This window comes from Ambystoma mexicanum, chromosome 9 (assembly GCF_040938575.1).
Source record: "Ambystoma mexicanum isolate Mex_15411 chromosome 9, UKY_AmexF1_1, whole genome shotgun sequence".
Lineage (NCBI taxonomy): Eukaryota > Metazoa > Chordata > Amphibia > Caudata > Ambystomatidae > Ambystoma > Ambystoma mexicanum.
The window spans coordinates 608,816,291-608,830,341 of record NC_090931.1 but is presented as its reverse complement, the minus strand read 5'-3'; the positions used below and the strand labels follow the sequence as shown (position 1 = coordinate 608,830,341).

General features: G+C 43.1%; 1 protein-coding gene across 4 annotated transcripts in view; it reads left to right on the top strand.

The window, feature by feature from the left end:
* The window catches only part of SLC6A4 (solute carrier family 6 member 4), a 438,254-nt gene that overhangs the window by 359,079 nt on the left and 65,124 nt on the right, over positions 1–14,051 (top strand). For all 4 annotated transcript variants that reach the window (XM_069615255.1, XM_069615253.1, XM_069615254.1 and 1 more), the window contains exons 10-12: positions 3,164–3,295; positions 6,592–6,691; positions 10,181–10,281. In XM_069615255.1, the coding sequence (XP_069471356.1) occupies positions 3,164–3,295; positions 6,592–6,691; positions 10,181–10,281 (333 nt within the window). The remainder of the gene's footprint in view (positions 1–3,163; positions 3,296–6,591; positions 6,692–10,180; positions 10,282–14,051) is intronic.

Here is a 14,051-nt window from a genome sequence, read left to right as displayed (position 1 = left end):
GTGTGTTTACAAGGACATTGCATGTATTAGGCAATTTGCTATCCTTTAAAACAGATAGCTCGAAATTTGTTCCAACGTCATAATTTATGTAGTTCTTGACGATACTAATGTTTAGACTACTATTCAACTGAGTTGCTAAATGAAGTGCTCTTTTTCACAATGGACCGTCGTTTGCCCATCCTGGCACCCCAAAAGTCGAAGCGTCCATCCATCCATCCATCCATCCATCCATCCATCCATCCATCCATCCATCCATCCAATCCATCCATCCATCCATCCATCCACCTGTTCCAGCTCCTGCTTGTTTCCTCCTGATTATCTTCATCTTCAGAGATCCAAAAGGCTCACCAAAGAATCCTACAGCAGCACCTGCTAAGTTCGCGAACTTGTTAGATCTGTGGTTTAAATCCACACAATTATTTGCTCAATGTTGGTAATCAAAAAGGCTGGTAAATAGTATTTGTCCTGCACCTGGGTCCGTTCGGGTAGATTTTAATAATGGATTGTTAACATGGTCTCTAGGTGTAATAGATGGTGCAGTGATTATAACTAGAGTGGGGTTCACCGCTTGCGCCCCTGGTGTAGGTTGATGCTATCGAGCTTCCCAGTGAGTACTAGAGTCGCGCTCATGGTTAGGCCCAGGAAAAAGTAAACTGCACCAACCACTAACAAAAGCGCAGTAAAGGAAGTAAGTTATACTCCGCCAACCTTTAATCCTTTTTGATGGCGCTTATGCTTCTAGTGTTGGCTCCAGTTGCAATGGGTGGCGGAAAGGGGATGTCTGGCATGCCAGATTCTCCTCGGCTTAAAGCCCAGCAGTCACCTCCATCTAGACTTACCCAGAGTTCTGCAGTAGTCATTCCCAGTGCAGTCCTTCAGACCAAGCATCAACAGCTGGCATTTACTAGCGCCACTAATGACTCTTGTGACTGCTAATGTAAGGGGAGTGCATCTAAAGTGCTGCTCTCCTATAGGTTAACATACAAGAAAGCCCTTGAGACCTGCGATCACCCTCCACTCAGCGTCAACAGTAATTCACTAGCGTGGTACAACAATAATTCACCAAATTGTAGTGTTTTTCCAGTCCAATTAAGTGTGTTTTGCAAAGAATTAGTCCTGCGGGGGAAGCAGCATCAATTTCCAGTTCCATAAGGTGCACTATGAAAAGATCAGTCTTTCAATGGAAGCACTAACCATCAAAATGTCCTCCCAACACAGTGTTGATTTTAGCACAACATAGCAGGAGAGGGGTCTAAAGTGTTGTTCTCCTACTTGTACAAGTCCAGGGAAGGGCTCCAGACCCTAAGCCCCCCACCCCGGTCACCCTCTGCCCAGAGTCAACAGTGGCTTGCTAGCATTGTGCAAAGGTTTGGTGATTTTATACCAATGTGTGTCGGTTCCAAATGCGCGAAGTGCAAGGTACAGAATTCGTTCTTCATGCATGTCAATTAATTGTAGCATCGACGAGTGGTAGGTAAACTGTGCAGGGCTCCAGGCCCGCTGTGTAACGCTGGATGTGAAATCCTGCAGCTCTGCAGTAGACTATTGCTCCTATGTCCACCCAGCCCTCAACAGCTCCCCCTGCTAATGACGTTTAATGAAGCCTCTTTTACATAAAAATTATTTCCTTTCTATCACTGAGGCCTCATTTCCAACAATGGATTGCCCCATGGAGCTGTGCTGAATACATGTAACTGCTAATGTATCCGCTGGCGATTGGCTTCAACCCCCCAACACATTGGCCTATGCCATTGGAGAGTTTAATGGAAAGCCAGTAGGTGTCTGAGGATGAGATGAGCAGGTGCAAGTTTTTTTTTTTGGAGGAGTATAGCTCTTCTGAAATTAATGTACACATTGGAAATTTCAGATATGCGGCATTGACCGCTGTTTAGCTTTCTGTAAACGGTAAACAGCAGTCAGACGAGTGACCGGTATGCCGCACTTGCGGTTCTATTTATAGCACAGTCAGCATTTTTCTACGCAATTGCAGAGTCAATGATATGTATTAGACCATGCGCTAATTGAGTGGCTCCAATAACAATTCTCTCAGCCTGGAAAAAGACCTGCTGGTCGAAACACGTGTCGGCTACATTCACCTTATTAAATGGATCACAAATTGACATTGGCCCTCATTACGACCTTGGCGGAGAACCATGGTGCTATTAGCACCATGGTCCCTGCCGCTAAGGGTGCAATTCCGCCATGGTGGTTGGCGGACTTACCGCCCCATTCCGACCTTGGCGGGGCGGTAAGTCCCCAATCCCCATTTACCCTTCCCCATTCCCATTTTTGCCCCATAGGGCATAATGGGAGTGGGGAAGGCGTTAATTACGCCACCGTAAATTACGGTGGCGTAATTAACAACAAGGTCCCTTAGCGCCATGGATTTTAACACCTGCTAAAAGCAGGTGTTAGATCCGCCATGGCGCTAAGGGAACTCGTACTCAGGCGGTAAGGGTCGGCGATGTTTACGCCGGCGTAAACCCCTTACCGCCTGGGTCGTAATGAGGGCCATTGTAATTGCACAGTGTGGTTTTGTTCCTCTGTTTATCTTATGAGTTGTAATATAGTGCACGCCTGTCCGCAAGCAACTGATGTCTCTGCCAGGAGTAACAGGGTAGAAGAGTTTAGATTCAATTTGAAGGATAGACCATTAAGGGTACATATGTACAATTTTACCTCTCTGGAACCAAACCCCTAATCCTGCTATCTCATAGGGGGTTCTTCTCTGGTGTTAGTTGCACGTTCTGTGATGAATGTAATGGGAATATGAGGAATATTTAGTATGGCTTTTATAGGCAGGCAAGATAGCTCTGTGAGTATAGCGCAAGCCCCAGTCATCCGTGTCCAGCCTATAGGATGCTGGTTAAAATCCTGACAGGACATACTCAGAGCTTCCTCCTTGTAGATCAATTGAGTACCATGACATGTTGTAATATAAACCATTGTTACAGCCCTTAGAAGTGGGAGTAATCCAGCAGGAAGCACTATATAATTGTGGTATTATTATTATCAGAGCACGCAACTAGTTGAGAGAAGCATTGGCCGTGTCGCCATATGATTCTTGGCTCTTTCCCGCATGCTGGGGAGGGGGGTTGTCTGATGTTAACCATTACAGTCCTAGCTCACTATTCTCTCACATTTTTTTTCTTATATGCCCCAGTTTGCAGGTCTGGAGGGGGTGATCACAGCCTTACTGGATGAGTTCCCGCACATCTGGGGGAAGCGCAGGGAGCTGCTCGTGCTTGGCCTCATCTCGGTCTGCTTTTTGGGGGCTCTGACCACCCTAACATACGTGAGTATCTGCTTTTCACTTTCCTCTCAGCCCAATGCTTCTAAGTCCCCCCACATTTGGGGAAATAATTGGGGCAAACCTGTATGCCAGTGCCCCGAGTTCTTAGGACTTGGGGAGGGGGGGGGCTATGATGGGTGACGTGAGCTGCAGAGTGTGCCCCCTTGCTTGGTGGTAACTTTGTAATCCAAACAATATTTTGTAATTTATATTAGAGGGTAGAGGTGCTGTAAGGCAGCAAGGCTGGGATGAATGCTTGGATGTATGGATGTAGGGTCCCTTCTATGGCCTAAATCTAGCTGCAATGCAACATAGCACTGTACAAAAGAGAGACTGTTGTATCATTGTTATCAATTACCACATTTCGACATCAGCCCACCCCATTCATATTTGCAACACAAAAGAAAACAGAGCTACAGAAATTTCTATACCAACAATGCTTTGAAGACCACATCATATCAATTAGCATAAAATGGTAAAACATATGCTTAACCAGACAATCATATCACTATTGGTTCCCATGAGATGGCAGCAGTGCTGGAAGGCAATGCTACCCTCTTCATGACTTTGGGGGGTGAAGAGGGATTCCGCACGGAGGCAACAGTGCTGCGATGGCTCTACCCTCTTCATCATGGGTTTGGGGGTCTCATAAGGAGATATCAGTGCTCCAATTGGTGCTACCCTCTTCATGGCTATTGGTGCCCCACAAGGATACATCAGTGCCTGGGAGATGCTACAGGATAACTTGGTATCAAGTGATATAATCGCTGGAACAAAAGATAGAGGGTGGCTCGATATTTCTTTAAAGGCACTATTCAACACTTTCCCAGAATATTCTACGACTGGAGTCTGTTTATATGATTGCACTAGTCCTAAAATATGTTTGGAAGCGTGTCTTTCAAAATAATATCGACTCACCATCAATGTTTTTTCCAGCAATTATATCACATATAACCAATAATTTCACTGGGCACATCCTTTTATAGTCATCAATGCTGCAATATTTACCCCTCCCTCTCTGATAAGGATGGGTGTATGTTAAGGACCTGCAAGATACTCCCACCACCAACAATTTGCATCAATGCTGCTGCGGTGGAAGTCACTAAGAACGTCAGAGCTATAGGATTATATCCTAGCATAGAATTCCTATCGTTTTAGAGGCATTAGTGTGGTGATGAAAAGGAAGATTCTCAAATCTAGAAAGATGGTTCAGGGGGTGGAGACATTGATGCATGCCCATGCGCAACCAGCAGCTCACCTGCACGAATTCCACCAGTTCCAGTTACCATTGCATCTTCCCGTTGTTGATGAAGTGAGTATTGTGTACGAATGAGTGATACCACCAGTCATATACAGCTTTTCAAGGCTGCATGCCTAGAATACATTTTCGCAGTTTTTTGCCGAAAATGTTTGGCTGAAAAAAACTCATTGAACTTTTTTTTATATTTGGGGGGGTCCCCCCAATTCCCCTTCCCTCTTTTCTAATCCCTATATCCCCACGCCCCCTACCCTTTATATGCCCGTACCCACCAACCCCATATATTTTTCGATGAGTTTTTCGGCTGAACATTTTCGGCAAAAAACGCCACAAAAACAAAGCCTGCCGATGTAATGAAGTCTTACCGAATAAATAGCATTTTATGTTTCGCTTCCAAAATCCATAGTCTATTCTGTGGTTTGTGCCACACAGGTGGGGTTTTACTTTGTACCAACTACAAAAACGTTTCCATGCGCCTGGTTAAATATTACAATTCAAAAAGATGTCGCAGTTGATGTGGGGCAAAAAAGGGGCATTTGACCCCTACCCCTTGTAGAAAAAGTTGAAGAAAAAATGCTCCACACTCGAAGAACTGCGCCACAGCGTATATTTGTGGAAACTGAAATTTATTAATTATAATGCCCTTTTGGATAACACGTGTTTCGACACACCAGTGCCTTTTTCAAATCAGGGCTGGTGATAAAAACTAGTGAATGTGTAGCCGAATTCACAGTGAAAAACATATATCAGAGATCATAATGCATCAAACACATGTAGAAGTAAACCATGAAAACAAAATATTAAATTAAATTGCATTCAAAATAGTCACAGAGAGAAAGGGCAGGAGGTTCAAAGTAAGAAAACAGAAAGCAAAAAGGTAAAAAGCAACAACAAAATATTAGTACATACTCATAGGTCATTATCTAGTAGTGTTTAAACAAAAACATCAATCTTACTTAAGATAATAGATGTAGAGGTTTGCCCATGGAGGCCTTACCTATATTCCAAATCAAAAGTCTTCAATTCAGTAGAACAGAAAGTCATGGGTTAAATCCCCGTTTTGATTCATGCCAAAATATCACATTTTAGACAGTAAATACGTGTGACTCGTCATTTAAAACGTCCAATATTGTCAAAGTCTCCTATATTACATAGTAATGAAACTATATGTCTAAGTGGAAAAACCTACAATATTGAATTACCCGTAAAAATAACCTCAATTATTGAAATTGGTAATTATTTGTAAGAAAGTGTTCATGTAAATACTGGATGAAATCCTAGCATGATAGAATACTAAATACGATAAACAGCGTTTGACTGGGGCGCGGCAAAGCAATTCAAATAATGTACTCATAGACCAAATAATGCTAAGTCCAAAGACGCTGCGGCTACATGTATAAAGTATGCGCTTACTCTGGTCCAAGCACGGCCAGCCCATTACTCGAGTTGCAGCCGTGCGACAAAATGCGCCAACAAAAAAGCACTGAAAGCGCAAAAGAAATGTGCTGCAGCTTACCTCCGACTTGTACTCAATCTCCTTTCGTCTGGGTCGGTCGGCAAAGCGGTTTCTCCCAAGTTTACAAGGGTTGTCTAGGCAACCCTAGTCCTACTACTATTTCCATTAGGTCCTATTCGGAGAGTCAGGCAAAATAACTGAGTGCCATATTATGAGTTCAAATTATGGAAAAGGGAATACAAATCATCGAAATAGACAAAGGGTCCCAATGGGGCTGTAGTTTTAGCATGCTAGGACGGCAGTGCTAAAAATGAAGCAGTTTTATAATAAAAGTTAGACTTAAAATCTACAGGTGATCAATAAAGTCAAGTGAGATACTATAGACGGTTGTTATCGTGCAGAGTGGTCGGAAAGGCAAAAAAGAATAGGCAAATAAATATATCAGTATATTGCCAGATAGCAGAAAAAAGCTGCAGTGTATTCTGAGGTTTGCACTCTTGGTGTCAGTGTGATTTAGCGTGATCCAAACCATTGGTTACTTAAGGGTTTCCGTTGTACCATTTCTGATGCCTGTCTCCTCCGCAGGGGGGTGCGTATGTGGTGAAGCTCTTTGAGGAATATGCCACAGGTCCAGCCGTGCTGACAGTAGTGCTCCTTGAGGCCATTGCCGTTTCCTGGTTTTACGGTAAGAGATTTTCAACATCATCTTTTCAGTATAAAAGATCTTGTCGCAAGCTGATCTTCATGTATCCTCTCATGTTCTAGTTGGTTTATAGTAACTATTTCGAATTAAATAATTTGAATGCCAAAATGTCGAAACAATTATACCTAAAAAAAAAAAATTCGAATGACTTTTTTTTATTTTTTGTTTGAAAGGGGGGTTCCTCCCCAAACCCCACCTTTTTTTAACCCTTTTTTTTACTCACAAAACAAAACATGCAAATTAAAAAATAAGACAATCGAAACAAATTTTTAGGTATCATTTTTTCGACATTTGTGTCATTCGAAATTATTATTTCGACACATTAACTGGATACCGTTCTAGTTTATATCTATTCAGTGGACAGCCATGAAGTTGGTTCAGCACTCTGCTTGTTTCTCTCAACACCTACTTCTCTGATTAAGCCATTCCCCTTTTGTTAACAATATTAAGGCTTCCTCTGGCGCTCACTGCATGAGCGATCGACCCTTTACACTTTGCTTTCAGGCCCCTATGTACTAACTTCAGATTTAAACGATATGTTGGCTGTTTCATTCTCCATCTTGTATGCTAAAAACAGAAAATGCTGGTTCATTCCGCTTACTGTCTTTACAGCTACGAACATTCCTTGTAATCCATCTCCTTCACCAAGGATCGAAACCAATATGTCCCTTGGAGGTGGTGGATGTCGCCATCTCTCTTCTCCCCGCTTATGCCCGGTGTCCCCAGCGCTCACCTATACATGGCCAACTCTTGGTCCTGGAACTGCTGTCAGTTGCCTCGGCACTCCCTGATCCCTTGACACGCCCTGATCCCCGCCTTTGAGAAAGATTGGACATTTTATTACCTGTATCTGGCGAGAAAGCCTCCATATTTCAAGTGTGCACTTGAGCACATCGAGTCCGTCCCACAACCATGTAGTGACTGTATCGATACCTCTAAGTAATGGCCTAGGATACATTCTCACAGATAATCTGCAGGTCTACAAGCAGGGTTTAGTTGCCTCTAATCTGATCAGCCCTTTGCCTGATCCAACAGCGGTGTCCGGTCAAATGGTCGAAAATAAAAGATCGAATGACCATTTGATCGAAAGTCAAATGGTCGAATTATTTTATTTAATTATTTATATATTTTTTTCGTTTTGTTTGGTAAAAAAAAAATAATATAGAAAAAGGAGGGTTGGGGGGAACCCCCCCATAAAAATATAAAAAATAAAAACAAAATTCGACCATTTTTTCGACCATTTGACTCTCGATCAAATGGCATTCGATCATTTGGTTTTCGACCAAATGACCTGCAACCTCCAATAGCAGTTACTTCTACGACTACTACCATATCACCTTTCCCTCAACCACAATATTCCTTCTCACCTGCCTGTCCACTTGCATGCCTCTCCCAACTCCCCTTTTCTATGACCTCCTCTCTTTTTTTACTTCCACAGACCACACTCTCAGTCAATCCTGAGGGGGGCACAATCCGCCCTCCTTTGGAGAAGCTTTTTTTGTACCAGAAGACCACTACAGTGGTGATGGGCACTGTATAATTGCCCGTTATCCATATATAACATGGTAACAGGCACTTGCAGAGTTTTAGGGCAAACCATGGAAAGTTTATGCATCCCAGAATTAATTGGTTCTGCGTTCTTTCCTGTTTCCTTTGTATCCCAAAAATTCTCCCAAATACTTTCAGTTTTCAGATTGCTTTCCATTTACTTTCAGAATTTGGTCTTATTTCATTCTTAATGTTTCGCATCCATTTTTGTGGCATTTAATTTGAACAACAGAGGCAGAATACCAGCCAATAGTGAGAGAAAACCCCTTTGTTCTCTATAATAATCACAAGAAATAAATAGAGAGGGGCAATGCGCACATCCAAGTTATGTGAATTCAATAGTATGCACATGGGTAATAGCAGTGTCTATAGTTATGTTTTAAGCTCCAGGAGAGGTCTGACTGCAATCAATGGAAAGGCAGTAAAACGTGTCAAGATGTTGCACACGTTGGAGAGTTTTGACCCCAAGTTAAGGATTGTGGGAATTTTCCCTATTCTGTCCCTTCGAGGTGCCAATAGGACTAGGATTGAGAAAAGCACCTCCTTTTAAAGATCTGACATACTCAGATTTTTGTCATCTTGGTAAATGAGCTTGGCTCTATTGGCACATCTAAACTTGAGGCTGGTGGGAAGAGGGGGCCTCACTACAAGTTTTCCAGTCCAGAAACAAGGGTGCTGGTAAGCTCACTGGCACCCTTGTTTCTGCACTGGCAAACTACGTGTATGCCTGCCGTGGCTGCTGCACCGACAGGTCTGACCCTGCCGGGCGCAATGGCCACGGTAAGCAGACCCTTCACAGAAGCGCCGGCACCGTTAACAACGGTGCCGGCCCATCTGAGTCCCCACTCCCATAGAGTCCTCTGGGACTCTATGGGAATGGGAACTTACATTTTACCAGGGCCTGACTTCCTGGGGGCGCTGGACTTGTAATCTCCCAGTGGCACCGCAAAGTCAGGTGCCGGTAAATTATTACGAGTCTGCGGCAACCCACCGGTAGCACCGGCAGTGTTACCGCCGGACTTGTAATGAGGCCCAGGGAGTTTGCGAATGTGCCAGTCTGCAGCGCCCATGGTGGCCATGGCATATATGTGTCTCTTTGTATGTCTATAAAATCTTCTATTGTTTTGTTAGCCAATATGCTCCTTAAATATCAGTAAACTCAGACTCTTTGCTGGAACTCATGCACTAGCAAGGACCTGAGTTCATCATGTTTTCTTATAACTTCATCTACGTGTAAATGTGTTTTCTTAAAATGGATTTCTGTAGAAAGATATACTATCCTGTTCACTTCAACGATGGTGTTTAAAACATGGTTTCTGTGGAGTTCAGGATACTAAATGTGCATATCATGGAAATCAGTGCACAGTCCTCCTAGATCTTGAATGTGTGGTAGTGTCTATGCATGCATTTTAATGTCTGTTTGTTTGTGCATGCGTGTGCAGGTGCCCGCATACATTCATTCGTGCATTCATGTATATGTCAGTGTGTGTGTGGGGCGGGGGCTGCATTTGTGCCTCTTTTTGTACAAGTGTGAGGTGGCTGTGGCCGTGTGCTTGCATGCATGGATGTATGTGCAGTTTTGTCTATGGATACATGTTTGTGTATTCTGTGTGCATTCTACTTTGAGTTTGCAGTTTTAAATGCAAGCTTGCTAGCTCTTAAGTGCGGCTACATTTATGGCCATGTGTGTGCGCGTGCTTTTGTGTGCAGTGCATGTATATGCGTTTTTGTGTTCAATTTTATGGGCGTTTGTGTTTATGAGTGCGTGCACTGTGTTTTTGTGTGTGGGGGGGTGTTCGTGTGTGTTTTCATGCTCATGTGTTGCCCATGTGCCCATCCTTGTGCACCCTTCTCTTAATAGCTGTGATACTCCTGCTGCTGAACCCTGTCTTGATGTTCTCCCTCATCTCTCTCCCTTCTCAGGAATGAACAGATTCTGCAGCGATGTCAAGGAGATGCTGGGATTCAGCCCGGGTTGGTACTGGAGGGTGTGCTGGGTGGCCATCTGCCCCATCTTCCTCCTGGTGAGATTATGCCTCTCACCATTGGCCCAAAGAAACATCAGCATGTATAGTAGTGTGATTCTCTCTAGAATTCCGGTTCAGAACGCCCGCTGTCTTATTCCAGGCTGTACATTAGATATGGTCCTGCCGTGCATAGGTGCGGTGGATGGGAAAGCGGGGCCGCAAGAATGTTTGGTTCCATAGGAGAGAGATATCTTGCCAACTTCCATCCACTGCTAAACGGCTGAACAAAGTCGGCACTTGACGACAAAAGGTATGCCCCCTTGCTATTGGCGCCATTCATGCTATCTGGCAGTGCTTTTTTACAGAATCATTCCTGCAAGGGGTGGGACATTTGCTGACTCTGCTTGTTTTAAAATGGTAGAATTTAGGAGGCTGGGCAGTGGCAACTGTCCATGATGGCCGATGGTGCAGTGCCCTCCCATTATAGATGGCCAGCAACTGCTGTCATGCAGATCTCTTCCCCAGCAGTAGACTGAAAGAGAGCATTCTGTATGACATTGCCACCTTGCGAATGCTGGGACACCGTCCCTGCAGACCCTTGTGTGACACAGGGCGTAATCCCACATGGGGGTCTGCAGGGTCATAGTAGTGGTGTAAGAGGCCATGATGGCATCTGATGATATGTTCTCACAGCCTCCTGGGGGGGCCACATCGACATCGAAATCAGGGGGGAAGTCACTAATCACTTCCCTTCCTGTGTCCTGCTTCCCCATGTGGGACCAAGCAAGCACAAGTCCAAGGAGGGGAGCCGCAGGACCTGGCCGAAGGAAGGTAAGCCAATGGAGATAATATTCTGTGGTAGGGGTTTCAGCTGATGGAGGCAAGAGAGGGGTGACCAGATAGTGGTCAAATCGGAATAAATGGGTGACTTTGATATCTAAAATAGGCATGGTAAGGGCAAATACGATATCTAATATGTGACCATGTTTGTGAGTTGGGTCTTTGGATAATTGAGAGAAAGTGCATTATCCAGACTATGCTTTCGGCAGCACATACCTAATTTAAGGAAAGTAATTCCGGATAGACATCATTGTTGTTGGTAAATAAATAAAGTTAATTCTTTTATGAGTACACATAACATACAAAAACACTGGTCTCTGTTAAAGAAATACATATGTAAATATATATCTGCATGTAAATTATGCAGAAGTGGTATGGCAGATCATGAGGGGCACCTTTGTGCCCAAAGGAAAACATCTCCAGAATGATTTTTAAAATGATTTTGAGGGTATTTCTTAAGCATGGACTTAGCTTCTGGAAGCAATGGAGCACTTTGCTGTCATCAGGGAAAGTACATAGTAGTTGATGGGCATATACAATTCCATGGGATTTTGAATGAAGGGAAGTTATGAATATCGGGGGATGCATTGCAAATGAAGCATATAATCATGTATTACCAGGGGTTTTGTCTGAATTTGTGGCAGAGGGCTTGGCTGACGTCATTAATCCAAGTTGGCCACCACTACAATTTATGAATCAGAATTTGATCTATAACTCCTTTCAGAGTGATACTATCAAATATTTTCTAAGAACCATTTTTGTTGACCAAAAAACTGTATAAAGAAGGTCCTTAAAATAATTTGATATCTCTTAATGTTTATAAGCTTCTGTTTTTATGATTTCTAAAATGTTTCTCCTATTTTGTTACAAGTTCTGGTAATGGGCAAGACAATTTGTAAATTATTTAAGAGCAGTTGAAGCATGACATTTGAATCTATCTTCCAGTTAAATCTTTTTTTCAAAATGTCGATACCTCCAGATATCTAAAGTCATTTAAAAGTAGAACCTCCACCATCAGCCCAAAAAAAAGAAAACAGATAACTGACTTTTCCTTATGTATCTTATGTCAACAAAGAAATAAATCTCTCCTGGTTAATTCAAAAATGTTATGAAAAGGTTTTAGAGTGCATTAAGAAGAGAGTCGAGTAGAACAATAACGAATAATTGAACACAAGTCTATAATTAGGCAACTTAACACCTCAAGAAATGAAAAATGAAAAAGCATCATGGCATTCGAAATGCTACAAGCAATGGACTCATAAGACAAACATGGATCGAAGCAAAAGATTGTATGCAGAGCAGTTATGTGAGCCAAAGCCGTCTATCTCCAGCCATGAAGTAGAGAAAAAAGTAGAACAAAGCTATACTACGAGATCAAGAATTCCTATGTACGAAAAAAATAAATGCTTCCTCTGCAATATAGAAAAAGAAGAAATCAATTATATTTGATAGCAACTGATTCAGCAGGCATCCGTTTGAAGAAAGTAGTAGAACTGTCTAACAATGAAACATTGAAGATTCGTCTTAGCGATTGTACAGATCCTGGAGACCCTCAATCAAGGGAAATTGAATGTCACAAGCTATGCTGGAACACACATATAGTGAATGTCCTATGACCCCGGCCTACACCAAGGGGAAAGATGGAGCCAAAATCACTGTTTTACGAAGCAACAAATGTTGAATTTGTATCTTCAATCAGTGGTGTTTTCCTTGAAGGCAACATATCAACAATGGGGGAAATTGAAAAGCTTCACAGAAAATTGCAGCTAGCAATGGTTTAGAAGAAGGACAGATAGAAACAAGAAAAGAAATCATAGGTTCCATAGAAGAAGAGCTTGAATGTGTTGGCATTCTTTTTAGTAATCCCAAAAGGGTAAATGAACCACTACGAGTCTCACTGAAAGTAACAGCAGACTCAGCAATATCTCATGCAGAATGCGAATTTGAGGACATTCAGAAAAATATGAGAGCCTTTCTTGAAGCAGCTACGAGTTTACAGAGACACGTAGTAACTTGTGAAAAATGGAAATTGACTGGAAGATTTGAAGAAGTGAATTTTGCAGATGTAGCTCCAAAGGCGGCATTTCTATTTCACAAGTGGTGCTGTCAAGGACATATGGATATGAAGAGTCATTCAGAAAAGCGGGATACCACTGTAAAGGCCAGGGCTCTTTAATTGTCAGAGATGTTGATATATGAAATGCTATCACCACAACAAGCTACCTAGGCAAGCACATCTGCCACACGGCATAACCGCGAAATGCCCTTGCAAGTGGCAGCTAGACTCACAATACACACAGCTACCCACAGTAAATTCATCATCCAATTTCTGCATAGCATGGGAGCTTCTATAGATTACGCCAGAGTCCTTCGGTTTGAGACAGAGATAATCACAGAGGTAATAAAATGCATGGATGAATGTGGAGGATCTCACGTTCCCTCAGAGTTGGTCAGAGACAGATTTTTCTATTGTGCTGCTGACAACATTGACTTCCCTGAGGATACTCCATATGGTAAAAGACCTTTGCACAGTACAGTTATGGTGGTCTATCAGGAGAAGTAGGAGTCAGATGTCCTAAGCCCAATTGAAATATCAGGACCATCATCGCTTTGATCACTGCAGAAGATTCCTCAGTCCCGGTCTGAGGTCATGTCTTGCAACATTCCCAAAGGGTGTAGACCACAGAATCCTGTAAGCAGTCAAATCACTGATTATACAATTAGGAATAAGGTTATTTTAGATTCCAACAGGTTTGAGAACCTACTTTAGATGATGGCGGAAGTCTTTGTCATGATGCCTACCTCCAAGGAGCCAGGTCCGACCCAGCAACCCCAGAGGCAGGCATCATTTCCCCCAGGGAAGTGCCAGCAGGCCCTAGCTGGGGCCCCTTGGACACAGTCCTGGCGCCTTAGGCGCCAGGCTCATGTTGGACCCCTGTCCTGGCGCGTTAGACGCCAGGCTCATAAAGCTAGACATGTGTTCTAGT